The sequence below is a fragment of the Leucoraja erinacea genome, chromosome 2 (genome assembly GCF_028641065.1).
Source record: "Leucoraja erinacea ecotype New England chromosome 2, Leri_hhj_1, whole genome shotgun sequence".
Taxonomy (NCBI): domain Eukaryota; kingdom Metazoa; phylum Chordata; class Chondrichthyes; order Rajiformes; family Rajidae; genus Leucoraja; species Leucoraja erinaceus.
Window position 1 is genome coordinate 18,905,570 of NC_073378.1, and position 22,716 is coordinate 18,928,285.

The 22,716-nt window shown below is 45.0% G+C and overlaps 1 protein-coding gene across 5 annotated transcripts in view; it reads right to left on the reverse strand.

The window, feature by feature from the left end:
* The window catches only part of LOC129707370 (sickle tail protein homolog), a 171,373-nt gene that overhangs the window by 46,047 nt on the left and 102,610 nt on the right, over positions 1–22,716 (reverse strand). For all 5 annotated transcript variants that reach the window (XM_055652365.1, XM_055652358.1, XM_055652383.1 and 2 more), the window contains one exon: positions 4,612–4,787. In XM_055652365.1, coding sequence (XP_055508340.1) covers positions 4,612–4,787 — 176 coding nt within the window. The remainder of the gene's footprint in view (positions 1–4,611; positions 4,788–22,716) is intronic.

Sequence of the window (22,716 nt, forward strand, 5' to 3'; positions counted from 1 at the left end):
GTCCGCTGGACTGGAGGGCGGCAGCTTCGACCACCCCCGGGCCACGGAGTTTGAACCGGCCCGTTCGCGGAGCTCGGTGAGCCGCGGGACTGACTTACCATCGCCCGGTGGGGTATCGCCTCAGCGCAGAGAGAGAAGAGGAGGGAAGAGACAGTAACCCTAAGATTTTTGCCTCCATCACAGTGAGGAGGTGCCTGGTGGACTCACTGTGGTGGATGTTAATTTGTGTTTACTGTCTGTTCTGTTGTTTATTATTGTATGTATGGCTGCAGGTAACGACATTTCGTTCAGACCGTAAGGTCTGAATGACAAATAAAGGATCTAATTCTAATTCTAAAACCTGCCACAATTTGTCCTGCCTCTCCTCTCTACCAGTCCCCCCACCCCACCGCCACAATCAGTACGAAGAAGGGTCCAGACACGAAACGTCACTTATCCATGTTCTCCGGGGTTGCTGCCTGACCCACTGAGTTACTCCACTACTTTGTGACAATCTCTGAGCTGCCGCGTGCGAGTATATCCTCCTGACTGCTATTCGATATTTTTTGTATGTATATGTGATGTTCTAGAGGGGGGCAATGCAGGAGAGTTCTCAGTGACCATGGCCAGAGTGGATTAGTTTATTGTCATGTGTACCGAGGTACAGTGAAAAGCTTTTATTGTTGAGTGCTATCCAGTAAGCAGAAAGACTATACACGGCTTGTACACACTAGAATTTAGAATCGGCTTGTACACGCTAGAATTTAGAATCGGCTTGTACACGCTAGAATTGAGAAGATTGAGGGGGGATCTTATAGAAACTTACAAAATTCTTAAGGGGTTGGACAGGCTAGATGCAGGAAGATTATTCCCGATGTTGGGGAATTCCAGAACTAGGGGGTCACAGATTAAGGATAAGATAAGTCTTTTAGGACCGAGATGAGAAAATCATTTTTTACACAGAGAGTGGTGAATCTGTGGAATTCTCTGCCACAGAAGATAGTTGAGGCCAGTTCATTGGCTATATTTAAGAGGGAGTTAGATGTGGCCCTTGTGGCTAAAGGGATCAGGGGTTATGGAGAGAAGGCAGGGATGGGATACTGAGTTGGATGATCAGCCATGATCATATTGAATGGCGGTGCAGTCTCAAAGGGCCGAATGGCCTACTCCTGTACCTATGTTTCTATGATTACAGTAAAGCCGTCCAGTGTTCAGATAAAGTCCAGTACAGTCTGATTAAAGGTAGTCTGAGGGTCTCTAATGAGGTAGATGGTAAATCAGGACCGCTGTCTGGATGTTGATAGAATGATTTCAATTGCCTGATAACAGGTGGGAGGAAACTGTCCCTGAATTTGGAGGTATGCGTTTTCACACTTCTGTACCTCTTGCCTGATGAGAGAGGGGAGAAGAGGGAGTGCCCGGGGTGAGACTTGTCTTTGATTATAATGGTTTCGTTGCTGAGGCAGCAGGAAGTGTAAATGGATTCACAATTCTCTGCAATTGCCTGCCGTCATGGATGGAGCTGTTCCCAAACTATGCTGTGATGCAGCAATATGGTAGACTGCTATCATTCACAATCTAAAAAGCTCATGGAGCTCGCTGATCCAAATGGAGTAAACAAAGGAGAACATTGTGGAAGAATTTAATTCTCGAAGGGAGGGTGAAATGTGTCAGAATGGGATTGTAACTTTATGACGAAAATTCAGAAAGGACTAAGTCAGATGTGGCTGAAACTGGATGATGTTATTAGATCAATGGAGTGCAAGGTGGCATGTAATTAAAAGTTTCTCAGGTGCACTGAGCATCACACAGTCAGACAGGCCAGGACATCAGTGGAGGAGGGAAGTCTAATTGTGCAAAGTTTAAACTTAGTAGTTCACTTCAAAGAGAGATAAAGCAAAACCCATTGGTACCAGATTAAACCGTCTGGAAAGCCTTCCACACCTCCCACACGCACCCACCGAACGAAATACTGCTCCTCCCTCAACTCCTCCATGAGAACCAACTGTGACTACAACATCAACAGGAATATTTTAGAAGTTCTGCCAAGATTCTGCCTCACCCACAACAAGTAATTTTCACTATTTTTGGAACAGGATAATAAATAACAAGATTATAATTTGGAAAATTGGGCTGTTTACACCTGGGAAAAGAAAATGATTAATCAACAGACATGGTGCATCCTTTAGTTCCAATCAAAGGAACTCAACCAAAACCATTAACTGGTTTATTTTCTATTGACACTGCCTCATACGCTGAAGATTTTCCATCATTTTGTATTTTTACTTAAAACCACAGCGATCTGCAGGATATGTAATGGACTCCTGACACAATAATCCTTTCCAGAGGTGATCACAGGGGCAGATCTTCCACTTGCACACCAATGCATCTGTCAGAATGACTCATATTCCTTCTTTATTTAAGTAGGGCTGCAAGGATTAGCCTACATGCCAGCGTAAATTAGCTAATTGGAGAAAAATCAGAAGGGTCCCGAGAATAAAACAACATCCAGATGAACTGGGGAAGTGAACTGTGGAAAACCAGATGGAATTCACTCCTGACAAGTATAAAAGGTTGCATTTTGATATAACCATATAACAATTACAGCACGGAAACAGGCCATCTTGACCCTTCTAGTCCGTGCCGAACACATAATCTCCCCTAGTCCCATATACCTGCGCTCAGACCATAACCCTCCATTCCCTTCCCATCCATATGTTAAAGAAGGTGGGACTTGCTCAATAGGGCCCCAGGAGAGTGCCGTGGAGGTGAAATAACTCGTACAGGTACAGATTTCACCAAAGGTAGTGATACAGGTATTTAAGAAGGAACTGCAGATGCTGGAAAATCGAAGGTACACAAAAATGCGGGAGAAACTCAGCGGGTGCAGCAGCATCTATGGAGCGAAGGAAATAGGCAACGTTTTGGGCCGAAACCCTTCTTCAGACCTAGTGATACAGGTAGGCTGGCAGATGGTGGTGGCTTGGCACACTGCTCCGAGGAACACTCGTAGTGATGGCTTGAGATTGGGTTGATAGATCTCCAACAAGCACAGCAACCTCCCTTGGTGTGAGGCAAGATGCCAACTACTAAAGCATTTTCGTGCAACATCCAACTATTACTGAATGCGTCTCTAGTACATGGGAGAGACTGAACATAGAAACATAGAAATTAGGTGCAGGAGTAGGCCATTCGGCCCTTCGAGCCTGCACCGCCATTCAATATGGTCATGGCTGATCATCCAACTCAGTAACATGCTTTTGTAACTGATCGACACCAATGTTGTTGCTCAGTCAGTGCAATATGAAGTAAGTGATCTACTGCTTTGGAACTATAACTGTATTATCTTTTAGGCTTTTAGTTTGGGGCCAGAAGCGAGACTGGTGGTGTGTGACGGAGGAAGAAAGACAAATGCCATTTAGTTCAAACTTTAAGCACCAATTTAGATGCTTTTAGAACCGCTGAATAGGCACAAAGGCGCTGAAAGCATCCAGCCTGACAAAGGACATTGTGTAAACTGTAACAGACACGTGGATTACCCACAGGAAATCCTATAATCAGTCAAACAAAAGTGACAAGAGAAGAATGTGCACAGGAGTAAGCAAGGCTTGGCAGAATATAAATGCTAAATACTGTTTGCATTGTGCCAAAGTATTGCAAAGCTGATTATGAATACAAAACAGTGAGGTAATCCATGATGTGCAATGTCACATGTTGCTGACTTTATTCTCCCCATTCAAAAAGGCAAAGACTGGATTAGCTGCTTGTAAAAGATTAGGCGATTTCACAGTTGCTTCTCAATTAGCAAAATCAAAGATCTTCAAACATAGGGATACTTTTATGTCCATTTTATAATTGCAGCAGTTCAGGTTCCATCATAGAACAAAGAAGAGTACAGCACAGGAAAAGGGTCTTCGGCCCACCATGTCTGCACCAACTATGATGCCAATCTAGCCAATCCCATCTCCCTACACGTGGTCTGCAATCCATCCATTCTCCAGGGCTGCCAACATTGGGTGAGAGTTGGGAGTGAGAGATTGCGAGAGACCAATCCCGAGGGAGCGTAGCGAACTGGGGGGGAGGGGGAGGGGGGGTGGTGGTGGAAGGAGGGTGTCCCCCTCCCATTGGTACGGAACATTTGCATTTTTCAGCTTGAAATTGTGCAATATGGTGCACACTGTGGTGAGTCCGACGGCCCGGGACTCTTGCACTGAGGCTGCTCCATGGCCGGAACTGCAGTGAGCGACTCGCCAGCCCGGCAAACACTCGCCAGCCCCGCTCCCTGCTATACTGTTCATGTGTCTTTCCACATATATCTTAAACATTCCTATTGTATCCGCTTCTACCTCAGTACCCCAATGGTCCAAAGGGTTCTGCTATTCACGGAATTTTTTCTACCTTCATTTGTCCTCCAAAAAAGCCCCACCTCACACACTTGCCCCAATTAGACAACCTCTGACATTTTCCCCTCCTTTTTATTCAACTGATCTACATCCCGCTGTATCATTTGACAACTTTCCTTACTATCCAACAGGATGAAAGAAAAAGAAAACAGCATAAATTAACTGTAAAATTGACGATAGAGCATTCCAGAGAAAGTAAAACAATATCATTATAAATAATTGAACATACCAGAGTTGCTGTATTATTTTCTCTTCATCAGCCAAGTAATTCTGTCGCTCCTCTTCCACCAGTATACGCTGTCTCTGCAGAGGGTCTTCTGTTCTCCTCACTGCTTCAATTACCCTGCCGTTTATTTCAGACTCTGCTTTCTTGAACATTGCTTTGAGTGTGTCTTGGTTTGTGAGCTGGTGGTGAAAAATAATTCAAGCTCAGTTTTGTCTGCATGGTCAATGTCTTCAAAACTCAAGTGGCCTTCAGATGCCACTCTTCCCCACACGAGCTAAATCCCATTTTGTGGCTTGTATTTTATTTTGCAGGGATGGCATAGACACAGGTCAAAAGCCACCTAGCCATTTAACTGGAGAGAACAGGCAATGATTGTCGCAGTTAGATTACTGGCTATATTTAAAGTTGACACCTGCAACTTCATTTCATTCAATCATATGGTGTCCCTTTTCCTGCTGGTTTGTTAATTCGAGTCAATTATTCATTCGCAATCACTGAACTCTGCAGTAAAGAAACAGAAAGGAATCTTGTTAACCAGCACCCGAATTTCATTGTTTAAGAAGGAACTGCAGATGCTGGAAAATCGAAGGTCGACAAAAGTGCTGGAGAAACTCAGTGGGTGCAGCAGCGTCTATGGAGCGAAGGAAATAGGCAAGGAAACGTCACCTATTTCCTTCGCTCCATAGATGCTGCTGCACCCACTGAGTTTCTCCAGCACTTTTGTCTACCTGAATTTCATTTTTTTTATTGAACGAGGCATTCACTGCCACCTCTCAATCAAGTACACCAATGTGCCACCAAGAAGTTAACATAAAGTAAACTATTAAAGAAAACTTTTCAGTCTGAACAAAATTATATACTTTGCAGTCATAACATGGAATAAAATAACAAAACACACAATAAACACACTATAGTGAGTTCACCAGACACCTCCTCACTGTGGTGGAAGGCAAAAGTCTTAAAGTTCTTGTCTCTTCCCTCCTTGTTCTCCCTCTGCGTTGAGGCGATCCAGGCTTCCGGTTTTGGGCCCCCTGCCGGGTGATGGTAAGTCCAGCGGCCGCATCCGAGCTCCGCGAACGGGCCGGTTCAAACTCCGCAGCCCGGGGTGGTCGAAGCTGCCACCCTCCGGTCCAGCGGACAAAGCTGTCGTTGCAGGAGCTCCGGAGAACCGGTCACCAACCTGGGCCCCGCGAGCTCCCGACGATGTAGTCCACTGGACCCGCGGCCGAGCCTCCGAGACTCCGAAGTCGGGTCGCCGCCGCCGCAACGCCGCCACAGCCCCAAAGTCGGCCAGCCAGTGTCGGTAAGTAAGTCCTGGCTCTGCCTCCGGTTCCAGTTGGAGGCCGCCAGCTCTGCGATTAGGCCTCAGCGCAGACAGAGACGGAGATGGGATATACGACAAGAAAAGGTCGCATCCCCCAAAGGAGGAGACTAAAAACAGTTTATCCCCACCCCCACACACCTACTCAATTAAAATAAACGAAATAAACTAAACAACAGGTTTAAAAATAAATAAATAAATAAATATTAAAAAAAACGGACTGCAGGTGAGCCGCAGCTGCTTGGGCGGCGCCGCCACTTCCGGAACACGATATAACTGTGATGGGTTTCCAATAACACAGACCTCCAGCACTGAAACGGGCCCTTCATTCCACAATGTGTGTGTCAAACTTGATGCGAAGTTAAACTGATCTCATCTGCCTGTACATGATCCATATCCCTCTATTCCTTGCATTTCGATGTGCCTAACTAAAAATGCCACTATTGTATCCGCCTGCACCACCACCCCGGGTAATGCGTTACAGGCCCCCACTATTCCCTGTGTAAAAAAAAACATGCCCTGCACATCTCCATTAAACTTGCCTCCTCTCATCTTATAGCTATGTCCTCTAGTGATGGACATTTCCACCCTAGCATAAAGGTTCTGACGGTCCACTCTATTTCTGCCTCTCATAATATTATATACTGCAGTATTATGAACCAAAAGTAAAACAGAAACCTGAGGGCCCCAAAGACAAATTTATCTCGCTTTCCCCAAGCGTAGACTCAGCAACACTTGCGTTCGATACGCCAGGGCCTACGGGATCACTTGGTTGCTAAATAATTGGACTCCCCTTCCCATTCTGACCTTTCTGTCCTGGGCCTCCTCCTTTGCCATTGTGAGGCCACAGGCACACTTGAGGAACAGCACCTCATATTCTGCTTGTATAGCTTACAATCCAATAATAATAATAATAATAATAATAATAACTTTATTTATAGAGCACTTTAAAAACAACCACTGTTCCAACAAAGTGCTGTACATGACTAATCATGGACAAAAAACTATTACACGACAATAAAAACATAAAACGAGAGAGTAAAAACAATAAAATTAAAAACATTAAAAGCACTAAAACAGGAGCAAAGTCCCAATGGTGTGAACAATGAATTATTTGATTGTAGGTAGCTGCTAACAACCCCCTTCATCCATCCCCTTACCTTTTCTCCCCCACCACTCCCCCTTTCATCTCCACACACCCCATTTTCCCCACCTGGCCACGCACCCGTTTTTCGCCGCCCCTCCCCCTACATTCCTTTCTCCTGTCTCACATTTTCTGTTTTAATCTCTGGGCTCTGTTCCATCCATCTGCCTCTCAACCTCGCCCTCTCTCAACTTGGTCCACCTATTACTTGCCACGCTTTGTCTCCCTACATCTCCTCTCTCCCAGCTTTCTTTCTCCCCACCCCCCTACAATCTGTCTGACGAAGGGTCCCGACCTGAAACATCATCCATCCATTTTCTCCAGGGATGTTGCCTGGCCCGCTGAGTTACTCCAGCACTCTGTGTCCTTTTGTGTAAACCGGCATCTACCAATCCATGTTTCTCACCACTTCCCATGTTTCAACACACTATTCAATTAATCTATACATGACTAAAACTCTGATCTTCTGCTCCTCCGGTTTGCTCGTTATTTTTATATGCGCAAAAACAGTATGCGATAGTGCTACGAGTTTTGGTCAGCTCACTCACCGTTCTCCTGTGCTGCGAGTGCTCTATCGTTCAGATCGGTGTCATATTATAAAAGTTAGCGAGGTTTAAAATCGTAAAAACCACGTGTGTGCAGATCGATCTCCTCTCCTGCCACAGTCAGCGCTGCGCAGATTGGTCTCTTCTCCTGTCACTCCCCGGGACGGTCCGCCCCTTCCTGCGCCATCGCATCTTTACTGGAGCTGAGGATGGCTGTCGGAGGTCTCCAACCCAACACAGTTTTCGGAGGGACCGGAGGCGGCCCGGTGCGGCCAGGGAGATGTCGCCAAACGGAAAGCGGAGAGTCTGATCCCGGCGGAGGAGAGCGTCCAGCGCCCGCTGTGAACCCCAAACCCATTGCCGTCACAATGCCCCGCAGCTCCAGCCCTTTCCCCGCTGGTCACCCTCGCTGGCTCCTGCCTCCCTGCACAGTGATACCCACCTCTCCCCATGGCTCTTCCCCCATCTTTTCTCCGAGCTCTCCCCCCCTTCCCCCCGCCCCCCCCGTCCTCACGCCGGCGCAGCCGTGTCTGCTGGTGCTTCCGGGCCGATCCGAGGCCTGGCTCTGAGAGCTTCCAGGGCATGCAACAAGGGAGAGGAGCGGCAACCTCGAGATCCTGGGGAGGGAGAGTGGGGGAGGAGAGGGATCGAGGGAGAGGAGCGCAGTAGAGAGGGGAGAGGAGTTATGGAGGGAGGGAGCGACTGAGGGTAGGGGAAAGGAGAGGGGAGGGAGGGATCGGGGGAGGGTAGGTGGAGAGGGAAAAGAAGAGGGAGGAGGTGAGGAGGTAGAGTGGGGGAGGAGGGGAAAATAGAGGGAGAGGAGGAGGGAGTAGAGGAGGTGGAAGTGGGGGAGTTAGGGTGGGGAATACAGGGCAGTGGGGGAGGTGATGAGGGATTTGAGGGGATAGGAGAGATGAGGTGGGAGGTGGGGGATCGAGGGATAGGAGGGGAGTAGGGAGGGGAGAGGAGTTATGGAGGGAGGGAGCGAGTGACTGAGGGTAGGGGAAAGGAGAGGGAGGGAGAGGTGAGGGAGGGAATGGGGTACGGGAGGAGGAGAGGGGAAAGAGGAGGGGAGAGAGTGCTAGGGATGAGGGGAAATGTGCAGTTGGGGGCTATGGGTGAGTGGTGTAATATTTCATTGGGGACCAAGCCTCCTGTGTGACAGGGACCCTACAGGTCCCACTTAGTCTAGTTTATTATAAAAAGGCTTAGTGACATATTGCAAATGGTTGGCCAGCTCAACATTCAGATTGCTTGCAGTTTCCACGATTCACATTACATACGAGTCACGTGTACTTTTCAATCAGTGTTAATCAGTAGACTTACTTAGATGAGATTTATATCATGTTATCTAGCACTTCTGAAGATAACGGTAATATAAATAGCTCTCTTATTGCTAAATACACTATAAATTGAACATTAATATTTAATTAACAACATGATCTGTGGGTGGACTTTGGTTAGTGTTAATTAATGTCTTTCATTGTTAACCTCATAAGAGAAGTCCCCATACATTTTAACTCTTACTCTGATGGTAACTAATAATTGAAGGGAAAGGAATGTCAGGGAACTACTTTCCATTGATTTCAATGCCATTGCCATTTTGGTTTGTGCTGGAAATTTTAATAACTAACTAAATCCAAAGTGACCAAAGCCAGGGAAAAATTGCATCACTTGAGGCTAACCCGAATTAACAGATCAAAAAAAATTCCTGTCTGGGAGCTGCCTCCAAAAAAATTAAGTTTGGCGGATAGTCTGTGGGCAGATACATCTCGCTTGCCCATGATAGATTTTTAGAACTAGATATTTAAAACTACATTATTAAAGGCTTTCAGAAGACCTATACTTGAAAGTGTGGCCAAGAGGCATGAAATCCCAGAGTATTACTATGTTCGAGGATTAAAAAAACTGGCAGGACTGAGTCAAATGATTACTTACCAATGGATAACTAAATACCCTTTTGTTAGGGTATTGGAAATGGCAAATTAGAAGCATCACAGAGCTACACAGAGCACATTTACAGCACATGTACCATTTGCATTCAAGGAAATTATGGCAGAAGACTCAGGCTACTATCAGTCTGAAGAAGGGTCTCGACCCGAAACGAGGTTATCCATTTTGGTGGCAAAAACGGGAAAGCAGATTATTATCTAAACGGTGGCCGATTGGGAAAGGGGGAGATGCAGCGAGACCTGGGTGTCATGGTACACCAGTCATTGAAGGTAGGCATGCAGGTGCAGCAGGCAGTAAAGAAAGCGAATGGTATGTTGGCTTTCATAGCAAGAGGATTTGAGTATAGGAGCAGGGAGGTTCTACTGCAGTTGTACAGGGTCTTGGTGAGACCACACCTGGAGTATTGCGTGCAGTTTTGGTCTCCAAATCTGAGGAAGGACATTATTGTCATAGAGGGAGTGCAGAGAAGGTTCACCAGACTGATTCCTGGGATGTCAGGACTGTCTTATGAAGAAAGGCTGGATAGACTTGGTTTATACTCTCTAGAATTTAGGAGATTGAGAGGGGATCTTATAGAAACTTACAAAATTCTTAAGGGGTTGGACAGGCTAGAGCAGGAACATTGTTCCCGATGTTGGGGACTTCCAATTTAGGGTCATGCTTAAGGATAAGGGGGAAACCTTTAAAACCAATGAGGAGAACGGACAACAGAGCCATCTCGACTCTTCTACTCTCTGCCACAGAGGGTAGTTGAGGCCAGTTCATTGGCTATATTTAAGAGGGAGTTAGATGTGGCCCTTGTGGCTAAAGGGATCAGAGGGTATGGAGAGAAGGCAGGTACGGGATACTGAGTTGGATGATCAGCCATGATCATATTAAATGGCTGTGCAGGCTCGAAGGGCCGAATGGCCTACTCCTGCACCTAATTTCTATGTTTCTATGTCGCCTATTCCTTCGTTCCATAGATACTGCCTCACCCGCTGAGTTTCTCCAGCATTTCTGCTAACTTTAAAGATTTTTTTTGTCATTGGCACCAGATATAAAAGAACAGTGCAATTCTTATTAGCTTCAGCTTTACACGCATTAAGGATGATAAATATATAATTTTATCGCACCAACACTTCCAGATAGTTTAGAACTCCTCCACACTTTCTCCTATTGAAATCCCCTTCTATTTCCTCCACAGTAGTCAATCAGCCTGACAACTAGGTCATCTTTGCATATGGGAAGAAACCAGAGCACCTGTGGAAATCCCACCAGCCCAGAGGTGGAACATGGTTTGTATAATTAATACTTCAATTTAGTGCATGTATAGTGACCATATAACCATATAACAATTACAGCACGGAAACAGGCCATCTCGACCCTTCTAGTCCGTGCCGAACACGTATTCTCCCCTAGTCCCATCTACCTGCACTCAGACCATAACCCTCCATTGCTTTCCCGTCCATATAACTATCCAATTTATTTTTAAATGATAATAACGAACCTGCCTCCACCACCTTCACTGGAAGCTCATTCCACACAGCCACCACTCTCTGAGTAAAGAAGTTCCCCCTCATGTTACCCCTAAACTTCAGTCCCTTAATTCTCAAGTCATGTCCACTTGTTTGAATCTTCCCTACTCTCAGTGGGAAAAGCTTATCCACGTCAACTCCGTCTATCCCTCTCATCATTTTAAAGACCTCTATCATGTCCCCCCTTAACCTTCTGCGCTCCAAAGAATAAAGCCCTAACTCGTTCAACCTTTCTCTGTAACTTAGTTGCTACCTTCCATTTTCCAACATTCTAGTAAATCTCCTCTGTACTCTCTCTATTTTGTTGACATCCTTCCTATAATTAGGCGACCAAAATTGTACACCATACTCCAGAATTGGCCTCACCAATGCCTTGTACAATTTTAACATTACATCCCAATAGTGGCCGTATTTGGAGTGTGATGTAGCTTATCTTGCAATTCTTTATATTGAGGTCTAAAACTAGCGGGCATAGGTTTAAGGTGAGGGGATCTGAAGGGTGACCTTTTCACACAACTGTGGAACAGATATAGAACAAGGTGCCTGAGGCATGGTAGAGGCGGGTACAATGACTACATTTAAAAGGCACTTGAATAACTACAAAAGGTCAAGAATAACTAGAAGGTACACAAAATTGCTGGAGAAACACAGCGGGTGCAGCAGCATCAAGGAGCGAAGGAAATAGGCAACGTTTCGGGCCGAAACCCTTCTTCAGACTGGGTCTGTTTCGGCCCGAAACGTTGCCTATTTCCTTCGCTCCTAGATGCTGCTGCACCCGCTGAGTTTCTCCAGCAATTTTGTGTACCTTCGATTTTCCAGCATCTGCAGTTCCTTCTTGAACACAAGAATAACTAGAAAAGATTTGGAGGGAATTGGGCCATGCACAGGTGCGTGGGACTAGCTTGGTCAGGCAACTTGGTCAATATGGATGAGTTGGGCTGAAGGGCCCGTACCTGTGATTATAGAGCTCTATGATTATTTCTAGTGCCATTGCTTGATGTTGCAGTGGCTAACTCTCCAGAATAGATAATTGATCATGGCTGGTCAGTTCTTACATTCACAGCTCCCTAATCCACCTGACAGGTCTCTCAGTCATAAGGACTGCAGTGTTCCTTTCAGTGAATGATAAAACGTTTCCTCTCTCTCTGGCAGCTAATACATTACCCGGTTGCCAAGTAGGGGGTCTTTCTGCCATTGGTGTACAGAAAAGTGGCACTTACTCCACTTGATTACATGTGGTCCTGCCAGGAACTACATTGGAACAGGTGTCTGCATTTGATTCTGGCTGTGAAGTGCCGTCCCTTCTACCTACCGAGGGAATTCACCTCCATCATCCTGACCACTGGAGGAGCTGCACACCGTGGTCAACAAGCACCAGACGGCTTACCCCGAGGTGTTCACCACCATAGCCGGGGACTTCAACAAAGCCAACCTGAAGAAATCACTCCCTAACTTCCATCAACATGTCTCCTGCAGCACCAAACACCCTCGATCACTGCTACACGACCATCAAAGATGCCTATCGCTCTATCCCTTGCCCTCACTTCAGTAAATCCGACCATACTACAGGCAGCAATTGAAGAGCGCACCCCCAGAGGTGAGGACTGCACAGAGCTGGTCGGGGGAGGGGGGCAGAGGAACAACTCCAGGACTGTTTGGAGCCTGTAGACTGGGTAATGTTCAGGGACTCAGCAATGGACCTGAATGAATACGCCACAGTCGTTACAGACTAAAGAAATGTGTGGAGGACTGCATACCAACAAATACCTGCCGAGTGTTTCTTAACCAGAAGCCTTGGATGAACCATGAGATCCGCATTCTTCTGAAGTCCAGATCCCGGGCATTCAGGTCTGGAGATGCAGAGGTCTACAAAAAGTCCAGATACGACCTTGGTAAGCCATCAAAAAGGCCACAAGCTGGAGGATGAGACGGGTTCGGAAACTGTGGCAGGCCTTGAATGCCATCAGCTCCAACAAGGCAAAATCAGGAGGCAGCTCAATTGTCAGCGAAGCATCACTCCCTGACGAGCTCAATGTGTTTTACGCACGCTTTGATAGGGAGAACACTGATGTGCCTTCCCGAGCCCCCATTCGCCGTGATAGTATCTCAGTCACAGAGGCTGACGTCAGAATATCCTTCATGGGGGTGAACCCTTGGAAAGCGCCTGGACCTGATGTATACCCGGGTGTGTTTTAAAAACCTGTGCGGACCAACTGGCTGGAGTTTTTCAACCTCTCGCTTCTAAAGTCTGAAGTTCCCGCCTGGTTTAAAAAGGCATCACTAATACCAGTGCCCAAGAAGAGCAAGGTGACGTGCCTCAATGACTATCGACCAGTGGCACTAACGTCCGTGGTGATGAAGTGTTTGAGAGGTTGATTACAGCGCATATCAACTCCTACCTCTACAAGAACCTGGACCCACTGCAGTTCGCTTACCACCACAACAGATCAACGGTGGATGCGATTTCACTGGCTCTCCACTCCGCTCTGGACCACTTGGGACAACAGAAACTCATATGTCAGGCTGTTATTCATTGACTACAGCTCGGCGTTTAACACCATCATCCCCTTCAAGCTGGTTACCAAACTCTCAGATCTGGGTCTCAGCACATCCCTCTGCAATTGGATCCTCGACTTCCTCATCCACAGACCACAGTCTGTCCATATTGGTGGAAATGTGTCATCCTCGATAATAATCAGCACGGGAGCACCTCAAGGATGCGTGCTCAGCCCCCTGCTGTACTCACTCTATACTCATGACTGTGCAGCTGGACATAGTGCGAACTCCATCATCAAGTTCACCGATGACACCACTGTTGTGGGACGTAACACTGATGGGGACGAGTCAGAGTATAGAAGTGAGATCACCGATTGACCAAATGATGCCAGCACAATAACCTGGCTCTCAACACCAGCAAAACCAAGGAACTGATTGTGGACTTTGGAAGGGGTAGGACAGGGACCCACAATCCCGTTTATATCAACGGGACGATGGTGGAAAGGATCAAGTACTTCAAATTCCTAGGCATGCATATTTCCGAAGATCTTTCCTGATCCCAGCATACATATAAAGAAAGCACATCATAGAAACATAGAAACATAGAAATTAGGTGCAGGAGTAGGCCATTCGGCCCTTCGAGCCTGCACCGCCATTCAATATGATCATGGCTGATCATCCAACTCAGTATCCCGTACCTGCCTTCTCTCCATACCCCCTGATCCCCTTAGCCACAAGGGCCACATCTAACTCCCTCTTAAATATAGCCAATGAAGTGGCCTCAACTACCCTCTGTGGCAGAGAGTTCCAGAGATTCACCACTCTCTGCGTGAAAAATGTTCTTCACTTCCTCTACTTCCTGAGAAGATTGCAGAGAGTCGATATGTCAAAGAGGATTCTCTCGAACTTCTACAGGTGCACAGTAGAGAGCATACTGGCTGGTTGCATCGTGGCTTGGTTCGGCAACTTGAGCGTCCAGGAGCGGAAAAGAATGCAGGAAGTTGTGACCACCCCACAGTCCATCATCGGCTCTGACGTCTCCCACCATCGAAGGGATCTATTGCAGTCGCTGCCTCAAAAAGGCAGCCAACATCATCAAGGACCCACACCATCCTGGCCACACACTCATCCCTCTGCTGCCATCAGATAGAAGGTACAGGAGCCTGAAATCTGCTGATATCCAGGTTCAGGAACAGCTTCTTCCCCACAGCCATCAGGCTATTAAACTCACCATCAAACTAACTCTGAACTATAACAGCCTATTGCACTTTATCTGTTTATTTATATGTATATATATTGTCTATGCTATATAGACACACTAAACTGTTCTGTATTTATACTTACAATACTCTGTTGTACTGCAGCAAGCAAGAATTGCATTGTCCTATCTGGGACATGATAATAAACTCTCTTGACTTGACTTGAAAACCATTCTAATAGCCCTGTCCCACGGTGTGAGTTCATTCCAAGAGCTCCCCTGGTTTAAAAAAAAACAAATTTTTGGTAAGCACGGAGAATAAACGTAGCCGGTACGTCGGAGCTCGGGGACGTAGCGGGCTAACGGCAGGTGCTCGGGAAGCTGGTAAGACTCGTGAAGATTTTTCAACATGTTGCAAAATGTCCACGAGAGCCCCAAGTACCAACGAGTGGCCATTACCGTAAATCTCCGAGTTGGAATCAGGGCAAACTCGGGAGAGCTCTTGGAATGAACTCGTACCGTGGGACAGAGCTTTAACACTGGCTCAAATAAAATGTCCCTGTTATTTTTTGTTGAGGGATCCAATTGCAATCAAACTAAACAAAGCCTTCTTTAATGCTCGTCATCCATTCCATTATTTTACAGCTACTTCCATTGTGTAGGTAAATTATATTTTGAAGGGGGTTTGGATCAAACAGTTAATATTTATTTAAAAATTATTAACATTAGAATTCGGCAGACTAATCATTCCTGGTTTGGGATTTACAACAGAATTTGAAAATTAAACTGAAGTTTTACTATTCCTTGGCCGTGTCTCTGCAAATTTGTTGCTATGGTACCGAGGTTGGTCCTGCCTGGTTTCACAAACAAACACACAAATGGATTCAGGGATGACTCCAATGGTTGGAAAAGTAGATCTGAGATACAGAATCAGTCGTGGAGCAAGTATGAGGGCCTACTCCAGATTCTATTTTTATAACAGGATGATCTGCACAAATAGTGCTTTTATGTTCAGTCCACAATGGTTTGATTTAGAATGTCTGCCCAACCTCTCCCTTTAGCTCAGCTCCTCGAGTCCTGGTTGCTGAGCTTGTGTTTAAAACATGCAAAATAGGTTGTTTTTTCTTGTTCCTTCCTTGCACTCTCCCACACCCTTTGCCTAATCTATTGCTTCACATGGAACAACTACATTTGAAATGCATTCCTTCTCCTTCTCTCCAAAGATGCTGCCTGTCCCACTGAGTTACTCCAGCATTTTGCGTCTATCTTCGGTGTAAACCAGCATCTGCCGTTCCTTCCTACTCGCTGGATAAACAATAGTTTGGCTGTAAAATTCTGTATGAATATTTTAATTTAATTTAATATTTTAAATTCTGTATGAATATTTTAACTTCACGTAAGATGCCAGAATTTCCTTTATTTCCCTCTTTGCTCCATGCAGAAATAACAAAATTCACAAAATCGTATCCCCAGTTTTGCTACTTGTCCCCGAATGGCCAATATATGCTGATGACCAGTTGGTGAATCTGCAGAGAACCTCTGCTTGGCTGCAATGTACACAGCAAAACACTCTGGCTGCTCCATTTTGTGGATAAGCCATATGTTGAAGCACAAAGGCTGAGAATATGCTGGAGGACAGATGTGCACGCATCTGGTCTCTTGCTTCACTTGTCCTTGGCACTGAATGCAAGGCCATTGCTGTGCTGAGGGGCTGCAGTGTTTGAATGAAGCCGCTCACCTTCTTCCAGAAGGTAGGGCTTCCAAGCACATCCCCAATCCTTTCCACTCGCCACTTTAATTTCATGTATTTTGTATTTTATGATTGTTGGCAGATCAATTTTCCTCCTGGGATAAATAAAGTTGTTTCGTATCATTTCTTAAGTCTGGGAAGGTTTTGTTTATATTTCTTTATTTCATGATATATTTCTAATTTTAATCAATTAAGAGCAGTTTTAGGTTTGAATGTTTTAGGTTTTCACTTCACATTTTAATGTTTTGACTGGTGATTTTTGATTGTTAATTCTTTTCATCACAGACATCTGGAACTGGTTAAACGGACGGAATGAGCTGTCAGGGAGGCCATCAGGAATGAGGGTGAAATGACCTCAGGTTGTCCTCCATGAAGGGTCTTGACCCGAAACATCACCCAGAGATGCCGCCTGTCCCGCTGAGTTACTCCAGCATTTTGTGTCTACCTTAGGCTGTTCTCCATGATGTCTTATCTCTGTTTGCGTCCCTCTCTACCTTGTGGGTTGGCCATGGAGGGGACAGTGTCGGGAGCTACATCATCATGAGTGGTTGCAACACATGGGTGGGTGTGAGCCAGGTACAGTGCTTTCTTTTCACCCTCGCTGAACCTTGCCCTCCACGGAATGAATCGCTCATGGCAAAGTGCAAGTCATGAGCGAGAATGTACGGCAGCCAATCTCCATAAGGTATTAACTCACCTTCCAACCTGTAAATCTGCTTTAATTAAGCTGCACACACAATTACAAGCAACACAGATTGGTAACAGTCAGTAATGAAGAGTTATTGCAATCAGTATTTGCCCCCTACTGATCACTGCAGATTATCTCACCATTCAATTATTTTGGCAGCCATTTCAAAGGGGACTTAATGTGTATAACATTAGCCACTAAAGCTAATTTCTACATATAGAGGTCCAAGCAGCAGCTGGTTATTGATTTGCCCTACAATTTACATCTCAGGCAGCACAAGGTTAAGGTTCTTAAACCCCATTTCTCAGCTCATGTACATCACATCACCTTCATAATTAGTCCTAACAATGAACTTTGCCTTAAGCCTGCAACAGACCATTTCTGAGGACACGAGGAGACAAGTCAAGCACCAAGCCCAACTGAAACTGCATGAGATGGGAGCAAAAAAAATCATTATTTGCTCAATGTTACTTTGCCTTTTCACACAGAAAATGCTCAAAGTCATACAGCTTCCTACACGTCATATATGCCCTAAAAGTTGTCTATTTCCTTCGCTCCATAGATGCTGCTGCACCCGCTGAGTTTCTCCAGCACTTTTGTCTATCTTCATATTAAGATATTCTTGCTATTCTGAACGATTCTGAACCACACGGATTTGGGTACTAGAGTTCTGAACAGATCTGGTGAGGAAAACATTTTTCACACAGAGTGGGGAATCTGTGGAACTCTCTGCCACAGAAGGTAGTTGAGGCCCGTTCATTGGCTATATTTAAGAGGGAGTTAGATGTGGCCCTTGTGGCTAAGGGGATCAGGGGGTATGGAGAGAAGGCAGGTATGGGATACTGAGTTGGATGATCAGCCATGATCATATTGAATGGCGGTGCAGGCTTGAAGGGCCGAATGGCCTACTCCTGCACCTAATTTCTATGTTTCTATGTTTCTAACACTCAATTCCTCCATTCAAAAATTATTCATTCTTAAATAATAGTTTAGGTTTGATTTAATGATGGCCATCATTCTCTTTTGTTTCTCCAGGTCCCTATGGTGATTTGATTTGGTAGGAGGAGATTATTTCACTGTATTTTAAGGGAGATACAGTGCAGAAACAAATCCTTTCATTTTAGCAAGCCCACGGCAACCATCAAACATCATTTATGCTATTACTATCTTTTTTTTCATCTCTCCAAATTTTAATCAAAACTACTCCACTCAACACTACCACTCACCTACCCACTACGTGCAACCTGTGGTGGCTAATGAACCTACAAATCTACACATCTTTGGGATATGGGAGGAAATTGTAGCAACCAGAGAAAATCCACAAGGTAATTGGGAGAATGTGCAAACTCCACACAGACAGCACTCGAGGTCAGGATCGAGGCCAGGTATCTCGCACAGTGAAACAAGAGCTCCACTAGCACACCTCTGTGCCACCGCGATATAGAAAAAAACCCATAGAAACATAGAGAAATAGGTGCAGGAGTGGGCCATTCTGCTCTTCGAGCCATTCAATATGATCATGGCTGATATCCCTGGTTACTAGCACTAAACATGTGCAAGAATATCAGTCTATGGTTGTTCTCTCCTTCAGATATTTGGATTGAACTGAGCATTTGTTTATACATTTTTATATAATTATCTGTTCCACACTGCGTGTTTTCAACCCATCAGAGGGTTTTGTTATTTTAGAATTGTCATATAACATATAACCATATAACAATTACAGCACGGAAACAGGCCATCTCGGCCCTACAAGTCCATGCCGAACAAATTTTTTTCCCCTTAGTCCCACCTGCCTGCACTCATACCATAACCCTCCATTCCCTTCTCATCCATATGCCTATCCAATTTATTTTTAAATGATACCAATGAACCTGCCTCCACCACTTCCACTGGGAGCTCATTCCACACCGCCACCACTCTCTGCGTAAAGAAGTTCCCCCTCATATTACCCCTAAACTTCTATCCCTTAATTCTGAAGTCATGTCCTCTTGTTTGAATCTTCCCTATTCTCAAAGGGAAAAGCTTGTCCACATCAACTCTGTCTATCCCTCTCATCATTTTAAAGACCTCTATCAGGTCCCCCCTTAACCTTCTGCGCTCCAGAGAATAAAGACCTAACTTATTCAACCTATCTCTGTAACTTAGTTGTTGAAACCCAGGCAACATTCTAGTAAATCTACTCTGTACTCTCTCTATTTTGTTGACATCCTTCCTATAATTTGGCGACCAAAATTGTACCCCATACTCCAGATTTGGTCTCACCAATGCCTTGTACAATTTTAACATTACAACCCAGCTTCTATACTCAATGCTCTGATTTATAAAGGCTAGCATACCAAAAGCTTTCTTTACCACCCTATCTATATGAGATTCCACCTTCAAGGAACTATGCACGGTTATACCCAGATCCCTCTGTTCAACTGTATTCTTCAATTCCCTACCATTTACCATGTACGTCCTATTTTGATTTGTCCTGCCAAGGTGTAGCACCTCACATTTATCAGCATTAAACTCCATCTGCCATCTTTCAGCCCATTTTTCCAAATGGCCTAAATTGTCTTTAATAATTTCTTCTTAATTTCAATTGGTCAGACTGAAAAACATACGCTTCCATAATCTGCAATCACTTGCCTTATCAATTCACACGTGAGAATCAATTTTGCAGTTTATTTTTGGGTTTCTTTTCTAATTCCTATAATTCCCCTGGTAGAGTGACCATAAGTGAAAGGCAAGTGATGCACTGTAAATCTAGATCGCATTCTCCCACCATTACAAAAGGCCATTGAGTCCATAGGCCTGTGCTAATGCACAATTATCAAATCAGTTAAATAGGTTAAAAACTGGCTGTCTTGTGGGCAACACTATTGTTAATCATCTGATGTATGCAGCCGACCTGGTCCTGCTCTGTCCATATAGTGCTGGGCTGCAGCAGATGTTGAAGGTGTGCTCTCAGTATGGCCTTGATTATGACATAAAGTATAACGCTAAGAAAAGCCGCATAATGATAGTTAGAAGCGCTGAGGACAGGAAATCAACTTTTCCGACCTTTTATTTGTCAGACAGTCCTCTTGCTGTGTGTGAGGAAATTAAATACCTAGGTCATGTCATATCCGATGACTGGACGGATGACAAAGACCTCTACCGACAGCGCTGTAAAATTTATTTTCAAGCTAACATACTTATAAGGAAGTTTTCTATGTGCTGTGACTCTGTGAAGTGTTCCTTGTTCAGAACCTACATCACACCGTTATATACTGCTCAATTGTGGTCTAACTATACGAAAAATAGTATGCAGAGGCTCAAGGTAGCATCCAATGATGAAATGAGGTTGCTGCTTCGTGTCCCTAGGTGGCATAGTGCCAGTCAATTGTTTGTGTCCACTAGAGTGCCAACCTGTGAGGCACTCTTAAGACAGATGATGTTTAGTTTTATGATAGTTAGCTGTCATAGCAAAGGATTTGAGTATAGGAGCAGGGAGGTTCTACTGCAGTTGTACAGGGTCTTGGTGAGACCACACCTGGTGTATTGCGTACAGTTTTGGTCTCTAAATCTGAGGAAGGGCATTATTGCCATAGAGGGGGTGCAGACAAGGTTCACCAGACTGATTCCTGGGATGTCAGGACTGTCTTATGAAGAAAGACTGGATAGACTTGGTTTATACTTTCTAGAATTTAGAAGATTGAGAGGGGATCTTATAGAAACTTACAAAATTATTAAGGGGTTGGACAGTCTAGATGCAGGAAGATTGCTCCCGATGTTGGGGAAGTCCAGGACAAGGGGTCACAGGTTAAGGATAAGGGGGAAATCCTTTAAAACCGAGATGAGAAGAACTTTTTTCACACAGAGAGTGGTGAGTCTCTGGAACTCTCTGCCGCAGAGGGTAGTTGAGGCCAGTTCATTGGCTATATTTAAGAGGGAGTTAGATGTGGCCCTTGTGGCTAAGGGGATCAGAGGGTATGGAGAGAAGCAGGTACGGGATACTGAGTTGGATGATCAGCCATGATCATATTGAATGGCGGTGCAGGCTCGAAGGGCCGAATGTCCTACTCCTGCACCTAATTTCTATGTTTCTATGTGTCGCCTGGACAAGTCAGAGAACTACACAATTGAAGCCCTAGTCAGCCCTCTGAAAAGCTGCTATAGATTCACTTCTAGGCTAAGACGGCATTGGTGCAATAGCTTGTATATCTTATAGGCTAATATGAAATTTTTAATGTATTTTTTGTATCTCCTTATACTGTATGATGTGTTATATGGACCTGTGTCTGAAATAAAGCTTCATTATTAATGCATTATACTCCACGCGAACTTCATCCTTCTCCTTCACCCAGTCAACATATTTCTTTTATCCCTTTCTCCCCTGGGTAATCATCTAGCTTCTGCTTAAATGCTTCAATACAAATCACCTTAAAATAATAGTTGTGAGGTTCACATTCCAACCAATCTCAAGCTGAAGAAGATGTTTTCAGTATTTCATGCTGTTTGTTAATGGCTATCTTACAATTCACTGTCAGAGAATCATAGACACATAGAATGGAAATAGGCCCTTTGTCCAATTGAGTCCACACCAACCATGCAGCTCTCATGTAAACCAGATTCAAGAACAGCTTCTTCCCCGCTGCTATGTACTTGAATGGACTCTCATATGATAAGGATGAATTCCCGATCTTCCAGTCTACCTCATGGCTGCTCTTTCAATGTAGTTTTTTTATCTGCACTTCCACCGTGGCTGTACAACTTTATTGTACATGCTGTTTATTTTCTCTTTACTTAACCTGATGTACTCATGTATGATATGATTTGCCTGGATCAAAGATTTTACTACCAAATAAAACCACCGTAAACTAAATTACATTATTCCTATACAAATCCCATTTTATCCTCCCATTATTTTTATCAATACCCCACCGATTTTACCAACGGCCGAAATCTAAGAGAATTTAAGTGACCAATTAACCTAACGATTGTTGAGGTGTGGAGGGAAGCACGGCAATAGGAGGAATCCCATCAAGTCACAGGGAGAACATGCAAACTCCATATAGAGAGCAGGATGTCAGGATTGATTGCTGGAGCTGAGAGGCAGCAGCTCTACCAAGATTCAAGATTCAAGATACATTTAATTGTCACATGTGCCAGATGGCACAGTGAAATGAAATTCCCATACAGCCATACAATAAAAAAAATAACGAACACACACTATAGAATTTGACATAAAACATATTCACACAGCAGAATCAAAGTTTCCCACTGTGTGGGAAGGCACCAAAGTCAGTCTCTTCCTCCACTGTTCCTCGAGGTCAGGGCCTCCCCGTGCCCTCCGCAGTTGCAGCTACGGGCGGCCCGATGTCCAGGACCGCTCGCCGGTGTGATACAAGTCCGACGTCGGGGCTGCGGGATGTCCTCAGCGGCGTGGACACTTCGGCCCCCTCCCCTACCTCGGCGGCTCCCAAAGTCCCCCCCCCCCTCTGCAAGGCGCCCCAGGAAAAGTTAAAG